This window comes from Podarcis liolepis, assembly GCF_965112155.1.
Source record: "Podarcis liolepis genome assembly, chromosome: 7".
NCBI classification, from domain to species: domain Eukaryota; kingdom Metazoa; phylum Chordata; class Lepidosauria; order Squamata; family Lacertidae; genus Podarcis; species Podarcis liolepis.
Genome location: NC_139561.1, coordinates 3,359,169 through 3,374,574, shown reverse-complemented (window position 1 = coordinate 3,374,574; position 15,406 = coordinate 3,359,169). Strand labels below are relative to the sequence as shown.

Sequence of the window (15,406 nt, the reverse complement as noted above, 5' to 3'; positions counted from 1 at the left end):
GAGGCCTTTCTCCTGGGCATGGTCGGCCAATTGGTGTTAAAGAAGGATAGAACTTTTTTTATGTATGCAACAACAGCAGCAAGTATACTCATCGCAAAATATTGGAAGACACAAGATTTACCCACCAGGGAAGAATGGCCGATGAAGTTGATGGACTACATGGAATTGGCGGAAATGACTGGCAGAATCCGAGACCAGGGGGAAGAGTCGGTGGAAGAAGAATGGAAAAAGTTTAAAGACTATTTACAGAAATACTGTAAAATTAATGAATGTTAGGAAAATGTTGGAATGAAGTTATATGGCTTTAGTAGAAATGTTATAAGGAATTAAGTATAAATAGATTAATAAGCTTTAAAGGGAAAAACAGTGGTGCCCCGCAAGACGAATGCCTCGCAAGACGGAAAACTCGCTAGACGAAAGGGTTTTCCGTTTTTTGAGCTGCTTCGCAAGACGAATTTCCCTATGGGCTTGCTTCACAAGACGAAAAACGAAAACGTCTTGCAAGTTTGTTTCCTTTTTCTTAACACCGTTAATACAGTTGCGATTTGAGCAACTCATAGAACGCGGTGTGGTAGGCTTTTTTGAGGTTTTTGAAGACTTTGGTGATTTTTGAAGCTTTTCCAAAACTTCTTTTAAACTTTTAAAACTTTTTTGGGGGGGTTTTGGATTTTGGGTTGAGGTGTTTGGAATTCAAGGACTTGGTGTTGGGGAGGGGTTTGCAAGAATCTGGAAGCTTGTGGTTTTTTCCTGCATTTTTATGATTTTCTGTGACCATTGGGCCACTCTGCTGTTTTTTTTAATAAAATCTGGATTTGAATTTCTGTGTGGTGGGTGGCTGGGGGAACAGTTGAGGAGGGGGTTCTTCAGCAAGAAGCAAAGAGTGGAAGAGGAACCTTCTTCGAGTTGTTCTCCAGAGTCTTAGAAAATGTACTGTACACTTTGTTGATTTTTAAATGTTTTTCTGTCATGTTTAGAAACTTAATTTATTGTTCCTTCAATTTTTGAAATGCTCTTTACAGTATGTGTGACTTTAAAGAGCACTTAATAAACTCTTGTTGTACCAAATTTGGCTTTGTTTGGACTTTTTTTGACCATAGGAACGCATTAATTGAATTTCAATGCATTCCTATGGGATTTTGTGCTTCGCAAGACGAAAAATTCGCTAGACGAAAAAACTCACAGAACGAATTAATTTCGTCTTGCGAGGCACCACTGAATATGGTTAGAAGGTGTTAAGACAATTATAGGATAGAAAACAGAGGAAGATGGAAAGGAATTGCTGAAACAATTAACAGAAGTGGAATACAAAAAGGGAGGTGTGAGGAGGTCGAGGAAATAAGGGAAAGAAAGATAAGATGTTGAAATTGGATTGTGTTTTAAATGGTTTTGGTTTGGTTTGGTTTGTTTCTTTTTTTGTATTGTATTGTATGTTTTTTCTTTTTTGGTGTTTTGTAGTGTTGTGTTTAATTTGTTGGAAAACTAATAAATATTATTTTTTTTAAAAAAAGAAAATGTTCCACATTAAGTCCACACCCTTCCGGTAGGCCAAATCATTTTCACCCACCAATGACAAGGGCATCCGGTGGGCCTTTTACAGTGGCTCTAGCTTTTACTGCTGGCAGAAATTCCGCCCAACGCATTCCACGGCGAGTGATCCAGTAGATTTCAACATTTTTTGGCAGATCTAACCCGCACCCCTGGCCACGGCTGACAGCACGGTTTCTGGCCCAGTGGATGTTACTATGGCCATTGATCCACACACGCACAACCACGTCACCTAAAAGGAAAAGAACATATCAAGGAGGGGTCAGGGGTGATGAAAACATTCATAAAGGCCTCCAAATGTACCCTTTAAAAGCATCTGACTTCCATCGACCCAGATCCTTTATCCTTTCAGCCGGTAGGCCTAAGTGTACCGCTGTAGTGGCTGCCCCGATCTGAAATGAGTGGGTCACAAATTCAGCTGGGGGAAAACCGCAAGCAGCAATTGCCTTACGCATAACACGTGTAGACTGATGTCTTGTAAGGCGGGAGCCATCTGCATGTATGAAAAATGGTCCAGGGGTATTTGGTCTCAAATATATAAATCGTCTTGCGTCCTTTACTGGACATGGCCCTTTCTTTTGAGTTGCTATAAGCCAAATTAGGGCCCCTTTACCTAGCTGATGAGTTTTTGAGCTCCGGATATGGAGAACTAGATCTGAGCGAGATAGTGTCACATCCTTTAAGAGGATCCCACATGCAACAGAATCTGGCTGGTCATCGCAAACCACCTCGCCTATGCACGAGGCGCTGAATAATAATAATAATAATAATAATAATAATAATAATAATAATAATAATTTATTATTTATACCCCGCCCATCTGGCTGGGCCTCCCCAGCCACTCTGGGCGGCTTCCATAAAAACCAAAAATACAGTAAAATATCACACGTTAAAAACTTCCCTGAACAGGGCTGCCTTAAGATGTCTTCTGAATGTCAGGTAGTTGTTTATCGCTTTGACATCTGCTGGAAGGGCGTTCCACAGGGCGGGCGCCACTACCGAGAAGGCCCTCTGCCTGGTTCCCTGTAGCTTTGCTTCTCGCAATGAGGGAAGGGCCAGAAGGCCCTCGGCGCTGGACCTCAGCGTCCGGGCAGAACGATGGGGGTGGAGACGCTCCTTCAGGTATACTGGACCGAGGCCGTTTAGGGCTTTAAAGGTCAGCACCAACACTTTGAATTGTGCTCGGAAACGTACTGGGAGCCAATGTAGGTCTTTCAAGACCGGTGTTATATGGTCTCGGCGGCCGCCCCCAGTCACTAGTCTAGCTGCCGCATTCTGGATTAGTTGTAGTTTCCGAGTCACCTTCAAAGGTAGCCCCACGTAGAGTGCATTGCAGTAGTCCAAGCGGGAGATAACCAGAGCATGCACCACTCTGGCGAGACAGTCCGCAGGCAGATAGGGTCTCAGCCTACATACCAGATGGAGCTGGTAAACAGCTGCCCTGGACACAGATTTGACCTGCGCCTCCATGGACAGCTGTGAGTCCAAAATGACTCCCAGGCTGCGCACCTGATCCTTCAGGGGCACAGTTACCCCATTCAAGACCAGGGAATCCTCCACACCTGCCCGCCTCCTGTCCCCCAAAAACAGTACTTCTGTCTTGTCAGGATTCAACCTCAATCTGTTAGCCGCCATCCATCCTCCAACCGCCTCCAGACACTCACGCAGGACCTTCACCGCCTTCACTGGTTCTGATTTAAAAGAGAGGTAGAGCTGGGTATCATCGGCATACTGATGAACACCCAGCCCAAACCTCCTGATGATCTCTCCCAGCGGCTTCATGTAGATGTTGAAAAGCATGGGGGAGAGGACAGAACCCTGAGGCACCCCACAAGTGAGAGCCCAGGGGTCTGAACACTCATCCCCCCACACCACTTTCTGAACACGGCCCAGGAGGAAGGAGCGGAACCACTGTATGACAGTGCCCCCAGCTCCCAGCCCCTCAAGATGGTCCAGAAGGATGCTATGGTCGATGGTATCAAACGCCGCTGAGAGATCCAGCAGAACTAGGAAACAGCTCTCACCTTTGTCCCTAGCCCGCCGGAGATCATCAACCAGTGCGACCAAGGCAGTTTCAGTCCCATGATGAGGCCTGAATCCTGACTGGAAGGGATCCAAATGGTCCGCTTCTTTCAGGCGTGCCTGGAGTTGTTCGGCAACCGCTCACTCAATCACCTTGCCCAGGAATGGAAGATTTGAGACTGGGCGATAATTGGCCATCGTGGCGGCATCTAAAGATGGTTTTTAAGAAGCGGTTTAATAACCGCCTCTTTCAGCGGGTCTGGGAAGGCTCCCTCACGGAGGGAAGCATTCACCACCCCACGAAGCCCATCGCCCAGTCCTTCCCGGCTAGCTTTTATAAGCCAGGATGGGCAAGGATCCAGGAGACAGGTGGTTGGTTTCACTCGTCCAAGCAGCCTGTCCACATCCTCAGAGGTAACAGATTGGAATTGATCCCACTCAACTTGACTAGACAGAACTCTAGCACTCTCCCATCCCGGCCCTGCTCCCACGGTGGAGTCTACTTCTTCCCGAATCTGAGTGATTTTATCTGCAAAAAACTTTGCAAAATCATTGCAGGAGAACATGTGGCCCGTACTGGGCCCCGGTGTTGCAGGTGGTTCCGCTAAATTGTGAACCACCTGAATAAGTCTCCTGCTGCTGTTTTCTGCAGATGCAATAGAGGCGGTGAAGAAATTCTTCTTCGCCGTCGCTATCGCCACTAGGTAGGCTTGACGTTGAGCTCTAACCTGTGTCCGGTCAGATTCGGAATGAGTTATCTGCCACCGGCGCTCTAGCCGTCTCAACGATTGTTTCCTTGCCCTCAGATCCGTGGAAAACCACGGGGCTGTGCGGGCTCCATGCAATCGGAGAGGGCGCTTCGGAGCCAAACAGTCAATAGCCCTGGTTAACTCCACATTCCAGCGGGCCACCAGGGAATCGGCTGAAAGGCCATCAACATGGGATAAAGCATCCCCTACCACTCTCTGGAAACCATTTGGATCCATTAAGTGGCGGGGGCGGACCATCCGAATTGGTCCCACCTCCCTGCAGAGGGGATGGGTCGCAGAGAAGTCCAGTTGCACCAGGAAGTGATCTGACCATGGCACTTCTTTCGTTTCGCTTTTACTTAGTGTCAGATCACCAACATCCATAGAGGTAAACACCAGGTCCAAGGCATGTCCACGGCTATGGGTTGGGCCAGACTTATTCAGGGACAGCCCCATGGAGGCCATGCTTTCCACAAAGTCCCGAGCGGCCCCTTGTAAGGTCGTGTCGGCATGGATTTTTAAATCCCCTAGGACCACCAAGCTAGGTGTCTCCAGGAGAACATCCGCCATGACCTGAAGCAGCTCGGGCAGGGAATCCTTGGTGCAGCGGGGAGGTCGGTACACCAAAAGGAATCCTGTACTGCCCCTATTGCCCAACTTCCAGAACATGCACTCAGAAAACTGGGTCTTCCCAGTAGGACGCCTGATGCAAACTAATGACTTCCTAAAAATCACTGCAACCCCCCCTCCCCGCCCACATGACCTGGGTTGCTGTGCGTAAGAGAAACCTGGTGGGCAAGCGGCAGCAAGGACAGGCCCATCTGCTTTATCCAACCAAGTCTCTGTTACACATGCCAGGTCAAGTCCTCCATCCATGATCACGTCATGGATGGCAGTGGTCTTATGAATCATTGACCTGGCATTGCACAGCAACACCTTCAGGTCATGTGGGTATCCCTTGCTGATTCTAGTATCCATCCGGTCAGGACCAGACCCGGAGGCAGGAATAGTCCTCAGACAACGACTAAACCTGCCCCCTCTGTAATGACATGGTCTTGTCTTAGCGTAACTCCTCCTCCCACCCGTGATCACTGAGATCAGTTGTCCCAGTGCATCCCCCCCCTGTGGAACATGCCCCAGGCACTCCCCGGCACCCCTGACCCCTCCCCCTAAGAACAAAATAACACCTTAAACAAACAAACAAAACCAATGAAACAATACAAATAAAAAAATGTAAAAATTACAAAAACATTAAAAAAAAAATTCCCCAAGCCCAACCAAACATCCATCCCACCCCCACCCCCCACATACAAAAAAATCCAAAGAAAATTTTTAAAAAAACATTTTAAAAACACTCTGTGCCCCTCCGGCAATAACAACTGTCCTAGTGAGTCCTTCAGGCCCCGCCCTGGGCCAGGTGGTAAGTGGCAAGAAGGAGCAGGGCCCTCAGGCACTCACTCAGGGGAGTCCTCCTGGGCAGCAGGCCGCAAGCAGCACACAGTCCTTATGAGGCTTCAGGCCCTGCCCCAGGCCAGATGGTAAGTGGCAGGAAGGAGCAGGGCCCTCAAGCACTCACTCAGGGGAGTCCTCCAGGGCAGCAGGCCGCAAGCAGCACACAGTCCTTATGAGGCTTCAGGCCCCGCCCCAGGCCAGATGGTAAGTGGCAAGAGCAGGGCCCTCAGGCACTCACTCAGGGGAGTCCTCCTGGGCAGCAGGCCGCAAGCAGCACACAGTCCTTATGAGGCTTCAGGCCCCGCCCCAGGCCAGATGGTAAGTGGCAGGAAGGAGCAGGGCCCTCAAGCACTCACTCAGGGGAGTCCTCCTGGGCAGCAGGCCGCAAGCAGCACACAGTCCTTATGAGGCTTCAGGCCCCGCCCCAGGCCAGATGGTAAGTGGCAAGAGCAGGGCCCTCAGGCACTCACTCAGGGGAGTCCTCCTGGGCAGCAGGCAGCAAGCAGCACGCAGTCCTTATGAGGCTTCAGGCCCCGCCCCAGGCCAGATGGTAAGTGGCAAGAGCAGGGCCCTCAAGCACTCACTCAGGGGAGTCCTCCTGGGCAGCAGGCAGCAAGCAGCACACAGTCCTTATGAGGCTTCAGGCCCCGCCCCAGGCCAGATGGTAAGTGGCAAGAGCAGGGCCCTCAGGCACTCACTCAGGGGAGTCCTCCTGGGCAGCAGGCAGCAAGCAGCACGCAGTCCTTATGAGGCTTCAGGCCCCGCCCCAGGCCAGATGGTAAGTGGCAAGAGCAGGGCCCTCAGGCACTCACTCAGGGGAGTCCTCCTGGGCAGCAGGCAGCAAGCAGCACGCAGTCCTTATGAGGCTTCAGGCCCCGCCCCAGGCCAGATGGTAAGTGGCAAGAGCAGGGCCCTCAAACACTCACTCAGGGGAGTCCTCCTGGGCAGGCGATGGAGTAAGCTGCTGAAAATAGGCGTGCTTCATACTTTGACCAACAAATGGCCCTTAGTTTTTTTATGGATTTGACATAGGATATCGAAGGTTATGGGTCTTGGGGAAAGTGATTTTGTGCAAGACTCTCATTTCAGAGGGTCTCTTTTTGTACCCACCCACACTGGTGGTTGGCGCCCATTGAAACTGATGGGGCAGGAGGTGGGGAGCCCAACAGCCAGAGCAACACTGAGACAAAGGAGAAAGACGCGGGCAGGCAGGGCCACCTCCTGGGCTGGCAGGTGGGTGGAGTAAGATTGAAGGTGGTGTGGCAGTGCCCCATTTGCCCTCATGGGCAAATGCCCTCCAGTGTCCACCTACCACCTGCAAGTATTTGCTTCTGTAAGAACATAAGAAGAGCTGCAGTGGCCCATCTAGTCCAGCATGCTGTTCTCACAGTGGCCAGCCAGGTGTCTGTTGGAAACCCCCAAGCAGAATTTGACCACAAGAGCATTCGGCCCTCCTGAAGTTTCCAGCAACTGGGGAGGCAGAGCTATAGGTGTCTTGGTCAGCAGCCACTGATCGTCCTCTCCATCAATAGCTGTCTTCTCTGCTTAATAACCCATGGAACCAAATGGAGATTGCAGAATGTTTGATACTTTCCCCTCCTCCCCCCTTGCCTTCTAAGTAGGCACGTAAGGGGATATGGGGAGAGGAGAGTTGCATTATATTTAGTCTGGATGACACCTGGAAGGCAGAACGTGACTGCCAGGGGCTGTAAGAGCAGGCCGCAGGAGTCAAAACACAACAGTAGCCTGCTCAGATGCAGGGCCAAAGGCACTGGTCTGTTACGCTTGCATAATGGTCAGAAAAGGAGCCCTTGAACGGGAGATTTGCCCATGTGAAATCAAAGGTAAACTTTCGTTCCCCTCCCCTTTAATCCAAGTTGACAAGCAGGCCGTCTCAGATGTGCAGATAAGCTTTCCGCTCCTTGATGCTTTGAGCGCTTCCTGTTTATTTTGGTTCCTCTTCTCTAGCCTTCTTTGAAAGGCTTTGGTACAGAAGGCTTTGTTTCTGAAAGGTCCCCCCCCCCACCCGAAAAAAATATCTCTTCTGTTCAACTGCCCAACTCTTCTGTTCAACTGCCCAAACAGTAGTAGGGGAGCTTTTCAGTGGAAGGGAGCCAAGAATTGCACTGGCTCTCAGTTTCAGAGGGTACCTGAACCCTTATATCCTGGCATGATCACTGAGATCATCTGAAGGAGCATCACTGGTCATTCCCTGACTTGGTGAGGCTCATTTGAAATCAACAAGGAACCAAGCCTTTAGTGTCATTGACTGCCACTAGAGATTCTGTCTCAGCTCTTAATAGCCTACTGAATTCTTTACTTTTCTGGTAAGGTAAAAGGTAAAGGGACCCCTGACCATTAGGTCCAGTCGTGGCCGACTCTGAGGTTGCAGCGCTCATCTCGCTTTATTGGCCGAGGGAGCTGGCGTACAGCTTCCGGGTCATGTGGCCAGCATGACTAAGCCGCTTCTGGTGAACCAGAGCAGCACACGGAAACGCAGTTTACCTTCCCACCGGAGCGGTACCTATTTTTATATTATTATCTACTTGCACTTTTGATGTGCTTTTGAACTGCTAGGTTGGCAGGAGCAGGGACCAAGCAACGGGAGCTCACCCAGTTGCGGGTATTCGAACCACCGACCTTCTGATTGGCAAGTCCTAGGCTCTGTGGTTTAGGGCTTTTCTTAATATTCTTACCTCTGATTGAGTAAAAGTAGGACATTCTTGATTGGGAGACGACTACCTAAATTTTCCTTCTTCCTCCTCCAGCCAGATAATTTATTGGTTCTTACTGTGGCCACCAAGGAGACGGAAGGATTCAAACGGTTCAGAAGATCAGCCCAGTTCTTCAACTACAATGTCAAGGTGATGCCAGGAGATTCTGAGTTACGTGGAAATAAGGACACAAGAAGCGGGACAGGATGTCAGACCCGTTGGCCCATCTAGCTCCATGTTTTTGCGGTTTTTTTCAAAAAAAATTAATTATTGGTTTTCCAAATTTCTTACAAACATAAACAACAAAAAAGAAAAAAACATTACTATTAAAAAAATACATACAAACATTTATCCTACCTGTTATAATCATATTTTTGTTACCAATGTTAGATGACTTCCTCAAATCCCTCTAGCTGTATTTCCATATATCTCATTGTAGCAGTTTTCCAATACTAATTTCCAATCAATTTACCTTAGTCATCTAGCTTCTTGTTGTCTACATGGACTGGCAGCAGCTCTCTGGGGTTTCAGGCAGGGGGCATTCCTAGCTAAGGTTACTAGATGTCCCCGTTTCCCGGAGACAGTCCCCAGATTTACAAATCAGTCCCCATACAAAATCCATTAAAGTTGAAAAGTGTCCCCAGATTCATTGAATAAAATCTGGTAACCTTATTCCTAGCCCTACCTAGAGATGCTGTGGATTCAACCTGGAGCCTTTTGCTTGCAAAGCAGATGCTCTACCCCTAGGTTGTGACATTTCCCTTAAGACATAGGAAAGACCTTCTCCATGCAGCTTTCATCTCACATTCAAAGCCCAACTCATTTCACATTACACAATATGCCTTGTCAACATTCTGTGTTAATGTTCCGTACATGACCTGTGATTTAAAGGCACAGTTCCAAATGTTTTGGTTTAAGGATCCATAGAAAACTTGGCAGCTGTCTTCCTCCCCAGCAGTAAGGGAATGAAATTGCTACCTTTGGACTCCCAGTACGTTTCCGAGCACAATTCCAAGTGTTGGTGCTGACCTTTAAAGCCCTAAACGGCCTCGGTCCTGTATACCTGAAGGAGCGTCTCCACCCCCATCGTTCTGCCTGGACACTGAGGTCCAGTGCCGAGGGCCTTCTGGCGGTTCCCTCATTGCGAGGTTACAGGGAACCAGACAGAGGGCCTTCTCGGTAGTGGCACCCACCCTGTGGAACACCCTTCAGATGTGAAGGAAATAAGCAGCTATCCTATCTTTAAAAGACATCTGAAGGCAGCCCTGTTCAGGGAAGTTTTTAATATTTAACGCTGTACTGTTTTTTACACTTGATTGGGAGCTGCCCAGAGTGGCTGGGGAAACTCAGCCAGATGGGCGGGGTATAAAGAATAAATAATAATAATAATAATTATTATTATTATTATTATTATTATTATTATTATTATTATTTTATTTAAAATGCACAGGTGCTAACCCGTTGAAGCAGAGAACTTGGGCAAAGAAAGGCTTCATTGCAAATCTGCTTTCACCTTCTAGGTCCTAGGATAAGGAGAGGAGTGGCACGGAGGAGAGAATAAAAGGACGACAGGAGGTGGTCAGAAGATCTGTCTCTTAAAGTCAGCTTTGGAAGAATATGCGGAGAAGGAGGATTTGGTCATCCTCTTCACAGAGAGGTAAGGAGACCATAAGCAGTGTGTTCTGTGCAGATTGGTGGTAAGAAAGGCAGGCAGGTGGAGGCTGGCTGGGGGCAGACAGGTTTGTGGGGGCAGCATCCCATTCTCCTGAACGCAGGTGTAGGAGAACCTTTCACGTTTCCGAGCACAATTCAAAGTGTTGGTGCTGACCTTTAAAGCCCTAAACGGCCTCGGACCAGTATACCTGAAGGAGCGTCTCCACCTCCATTGTTCTGCCCGAACACTGAGGTCCAGCTCCGAGGGCCTTCTGGCGGCTCCCTCCCTGCAAAAAGTGAAGCTACAGGGAACCAGGCAGAGGGCCTTCTCGGTGGTGGCACCCTCCTTGTGGAACGCCCTCCCTCCAGATGTCAAAGAGAACAACAACTACCAGACTTTTAGAAGACATCTGAAGGCAGCCCTGTTTAGGGAAATTTTTTATGTTTTATGTTTTATTATGTTTTTAATATTTTGTTGGGAGCCGCCCAGAGTGGCTGGGGAAACCCAGCCAGATGGACGGGGTATAAATACATTATTATTATTATTATTATTATTATTATTATTATTAGGCAATAGACTGGTGCCCATGGGGGCAGGAGCTCTTGGGGTCCCTTCCTACTTCACAATTCTATGAATCTGTGATTATAAGACACCTCCCTCGCTATGCAGCGCAGGGACTTCTTATCATCATCATCATCATCATCATAGAATTGTAGAGTTGTAAAGGATCCCAAAAGGTCATCCAACCTGACCCCCTAATCACAGGAATCTCACAGGAATCACAGCTCAGGAATCCCCGAAAGATGGCCATCCAACATCAGTTTAAAAACCTCTGATGAAGGAGAGTCCGCCATGTACCAAAGGACTGTTCCACTGTTGAATGGCTCTTATTTAAGCCTAACTAAAATCAATCATAAGCTAAAAACACCTGTCAGCATTTTTACATGTCTGGATAAGCAATTGCCTTTTTAAAAATGCTTTTAGCAGGCGCCAAATAGAGTACAGTGAAGGCACCCAACTGATGTCAGTAGGCAGGGGGTTGCAAAGTGTCGGTGCTGCCACACTCAAAGACGGGATTTCCTACAAAGTAAAATGTGGCACCTGAGAAGCAGTACCAGTTCCTTCATGGGCTTCTCTCCCTCTATGGCATGACCCCCCACTGATGCCTAGGGGTGCCCTCTCCTAAGGAAAGGAGAAGGTGAGAAACAACGCTCTGGTTTCTGTCACAGGAGGAAGGAGCGAGCGCCAAAGCGAAGGACTTCATCAGCCTCGGGCTGAAGGACGGGCACCTGGTGTTCAGGTGAGGGAAGGCCGCATAAGAGTGCACGCTATTGGCCGCTCTGCATTGGGGCTCCGGCGTGGCCAGTGTGGTGTAGTGGTTAAGAGCGGTGGACTCGTAATCTGGTGAACCTGGTTCGCGTCTCCGCTCCTCCACATGCAGCTGCTGGGTGACCTTGGGCTAGTCGCACTTCTCTGAGGTCTCTCAGCCCCACTCACCTCACAGAGTGTTTGTTGTGGGGGAGGAAGGGAAAGGAGAATGTTAGGTGCTTTGAGGGAGTGATAACGCGGGATATCAAATCCAGACTCTTCTTCTTCTTCTTTGACACTGGCCATGTGTTTCCTTCAGTTACCAGCTAGGAAGCGGAGAAGTGAACATCCTGTCTGAAGACCCAGTTGATGATGGAGAATGGCATAGAGTGACAGCCATCCGGTGAGACACGTGTAGAGAGATGTGGCTTGGGACACCCCTAGTTTGACAAGCCCAAGTGTTAGGGGGTGGAGAAAGGCATAGGCCCTGTCCCCGGAACAAGGCGGGTTGAGGAGCAATTTGTGTGCTTCTGGGGCTGGAGATGCTGTCCCAGCCCTTGAAGCTGACCCAGAAACTCCAGTGGGTGCAGAATGTCGTGACGAGGCTCCTTACAGGGTCCTTGCCGCGGGATCACATTCATCCAGTGCTTTACCAACTGCACTGGCTCCCGGTGGAGTACTGGGTCAGGTTTAAGGTGCTGGTTTTAACCTTTAAAGCCCTACATGGCCTAGGACCCACATACCTACGGGACCGTCTCTCCTGGTATGCCCCGCAGAGGACCTTAAGGTCCACAAATGACCACACTTTGGAGGTCCCAAGTCGCAAGGTGGTTAGATTGGTCTCACCTAGGGCCAGGGCCTTTTCAGTACTGGCCCCGACTTGGTGGAACACTCAGTCACAAGAGACCAGGGCCCTGCGGGACTTGACATCTTTCTGCAGGGCCTGCAAGACAGAGCTGTTCTGCTTGGCCTTTGGTTTGGACTCAGTCTGACCCTTATGTTTTCCCTCCCCTTACGGTTTTGATCCATGGGCTACTTTTAAAATGAGGCTGCATTTTAAATTGCATTTTAACCTGTATTTTAAAGTGTTTCCCCCCATGTTTTTATTGTAATTTTACTGGTGTTAGCCGCCCTGAGCCCAGCTCTGGCTGGGGAGGGCAGGGTATAAATAAAAGTTGTTGTTGTTGTTGTTATCATCATCATCATCATCATCATCATCATCATCATCATCATCCACGTGAGGATTCCCCTGTGGAATATCCTTGGAGCACATTTCCAATTCTGTTCTCATGGGCAGATGACAAGCACTTCCTTATCCATGCTCATCCTCTCCAACCCAACCAACCTCACTCAAAAACACCTTCGTCCTTCTGACACACTCTCCCATTCCTCCTCCAGGGAAGGGAAAAGAGGCTTCCTTCAAGTCGACGGCGAGGAGATGGTAGCTGGGGAATCTCCTGGCAAGAACGTCATGGTGAATACCAAAGGTCGAATCTATATAGGTAAGGGCCTTCATCTCAAGAAAGCCGGACCACTTTCAGGGCACTTTGGGTGTATGGGCTCATGAGGGATTCACACCTCCCCTTTTCATTTAGTTTTCGGCAGCCCTCATCAACGGAGTAGGTTTTCTTCTTCTTCTTCTTCTGTTATGTTTCCCTCGGGGGTACAGCCATGAGGTGGGAACAGGCCAGAGAATCATAGAATTGTAGAGTTGGAAGGGACCACACGGAACATCTAGTCCAGCGGTTCTCAACCAGTGGGTCCCCACATGTTGTTGGACTACAACTCCCATCATCCCTGAGCTCTGGCCTTGCTAGCTAGGGGTGATGGGAGTTGCAGTTCAACAGCATCTGGGGACCCACAGGTGGAGAAAGGCTGATCTAGTCCAACCCCATACAGTGCAGGACCCGTTTGCCTCAATGTAAGACTCGAACTCGTGACTCTCATGCTCTGCTGAGTGGTGATGGCCACGGCGGCAGCAGCTTCTGGCAAGATCTTGCCAAGATCTCAGAAGATCTTGCTAGAACCCACTGTCGGCACCACCACTTTGCAGGTGCTGCCGCAGAACCCAGGTCCAGGCGCCAGCAGTGCGGAAGCACCTTCCCACTTCGCCTAAGGCAACAGAACAGGATGTGCCATCCATGCAGGAGGGCATCGCTTTTCATGTTTCCTTTCAATGTTGATTGCCACACTGGTTGCTGCCTGACTTCTAGAGCCTTTCCATGCAAATGGTGTAAAATTCACAGGTGCCGCACGACAACTTTGTGGCATCAGCCCTCCTGAATTTGGGAAGGCTGTTCAAAGGACCCTCATCCTCAAAGCTTTACACTTCAGTCTGGACTGTGTCAATGTCTTGTCACTTTCAGAGCACTCTCAGGGCCACCCATGCCTACAGGATGTACCCGGGTGGACATTATCGATTTGCTAAGCAATGCTTCTTCAGGAACGCCTCCTACAAATGGTTTATTGAATATTTATAGATAAATCGTAAACAGATAAGAACATTGGCGGGATTATTGTAATAACCTGCAGTTTCATAAGAGTATATATTTAAAGAAGATAAATAAATGTGCAAATTAAGTTACCGTATTGGCCCAAATATAAGCCGCACCCAAATATAAACCACACCTTTAAAATTCGAGGAGGAGAAAGAAAAAAAGACAATACCCAAATATAGGCCACTCCCTTAAAATTCGGCAGGCACTCACGCCTGTTCCGTTTTACCATATGTCTGTTTCAGCAGCGTTATCGTAAAAGCCAATTTTTGTAAGGTCACGAATTTAAGCCGCACTTTAACTTTTTCATGGTCAGATTTGGGGGGGAAAGTGAGGCTTATATTCAGGCCAATATAGTAATTTGGATATGCAGAAGATATTAAAAAAAAATTAAGGAACTGCAGAAGTCAAGTTTTGAAATGTTAAAATGATTGCAAGATCAGTGAACTATATGGAAAGTATATAAAAAAAACATTTAAAAAAAGAACACCTACAAAAAACCCCCAGGAGAAACACAACAAAAGGGTTTTAATGTATTTCCCTTATCGTGTTTCTACATTTTCCCTTAAGAAAACATAGAAAGCAGCTTGCATGAATTTCATTTTAAAAACGTGGTCCACATGGCAGCGACAGTAGCAAGTGACTTGTGGGCCCGAGTTGTGAACGAATGGATAGCAGCAGGAGAACCTTGAAAAGTCTACCCGCCTCTCTGAAGGATGCTGTGCAATTGAATCCCACGGCCCAAATGAGGGAGCATCGGTGATGATGCTGGAAATCAAAATGTTGGGATGGAGGCTGCGGTCCCTGCCAGCCTCCCGAATCCTCCCAGTGACTTGAGGAGGAGAAAGAGGACAACAGCCTCTCCCCTTCAGGGAACACACTTGCTGACGGACGGCTCTTCCTTTCCCTCTGCGCAGGCGGAGCACCTGACATCCAAACCCTGACCGTGGGAAAGTACATCTCGGGGATCACGGGCTGCATCAAGAACGTGGTGCTGATCAACAAGCGGCCCGGCCAGCAGCCTCAGCAGCCCATTGACCTGCACCATCACTCGGAAGCCGGTCTCCACATCCAGGAGTGCTCCTCATAGGCCGGGCTTGCCTCTTAACCACACTCTTCGCTGTTTGATTTTTTTGTCATCAGGCCAATTGAGAGACATCTATTGTTATTATTATTATTATTATATTATTATTATGAATTTTTTTAAAAAAGAGAAACACACACTCACAAATGGTGCTTTGCTGCTACCAAAAGAAAATGGGGGTGGGGTGGGGAGACGTGGGAGGGAGTTGGTTTAAGGGTGGAAGTGACAGACCGATGGGAGCCACGCAGGGCCTGTCGTCGTCCCACCACCTTCCCCAGCCCTCACGTGGAAGGACAGAGAGAGGGAGGGCACGGTAGACACTTAAAGGACTGGAGAGTGGCATTTGTGAGAGGCCCTTGGACAGAGCTGTGCCCGAGGTTTTC

At 48.8% G+C, this 15,406-nt stretch overlaps 1 protein-coding gene and 1 long non-coding RNA gene across 2 annotated transcripts; both read left to right on the top strand.

Moving 5' to 3' along the window:
• The first annotated feature begins 7,470 nt into the window (after positions 1-7,470).
• Positions 7,471-10,113, top strand: LOC310712009. Its single transcript, XR_014528723.1, has 3 exons — positions 7,471-7,612; positions 8,541-8,632; positions 10,003-10,113. It is a non-coding gene; the product is annotated as an uncharacterized lncRNA (long non-coding RNA).
• A 1,163-nt stretch (positions 10,114-11,276) lies between these two features.
• LOC310711975 (basement membrane-specific heparan sulfate proteoglycan core protein-like) lies at positions 11,277-15,168 on the top strand. The gene is made up of 4 exons (XM_083514515.1): positions 11,277-11,436; positions 11,764-11,847; positions 12,843-12,946; positions 14,857-15,168. Exons 3-4 carry the CDS (start codon positions 12,883-12,885, stop codon positions 15,027-15,029), a joined length of 237 nt encoding a protein of 78 aa, XP_083370641.1. The 5' UTR covers positions 11,277-11,436; positions 11,764-11,847; positions 12,843-12,882; the 3' UTR covers positions 15,030-15,168.
• The last annotated feature ends 238 nt before the right edge of the window (positions 15,169-15,406 follow it).

What these genes read in the sequence shown, in the direction of transcription:
- LOC310711975 (XM_083514515.1), top strand. Translation starts at nt 12,883, where the DNA reads ATGGTAGCTGGGGAATCTCCTGGCAAGAACGTCATGGTGAATACCAAA. An exon ending in CAAAGGTCGAATCTATATAG is followed by an intron (nt 12,947 to 14,856) that starts GTAAGGGCCTTC and finishes CCCTCTGCGCAG; the next exon opens with GCGGAGCACCTGACATCCAA.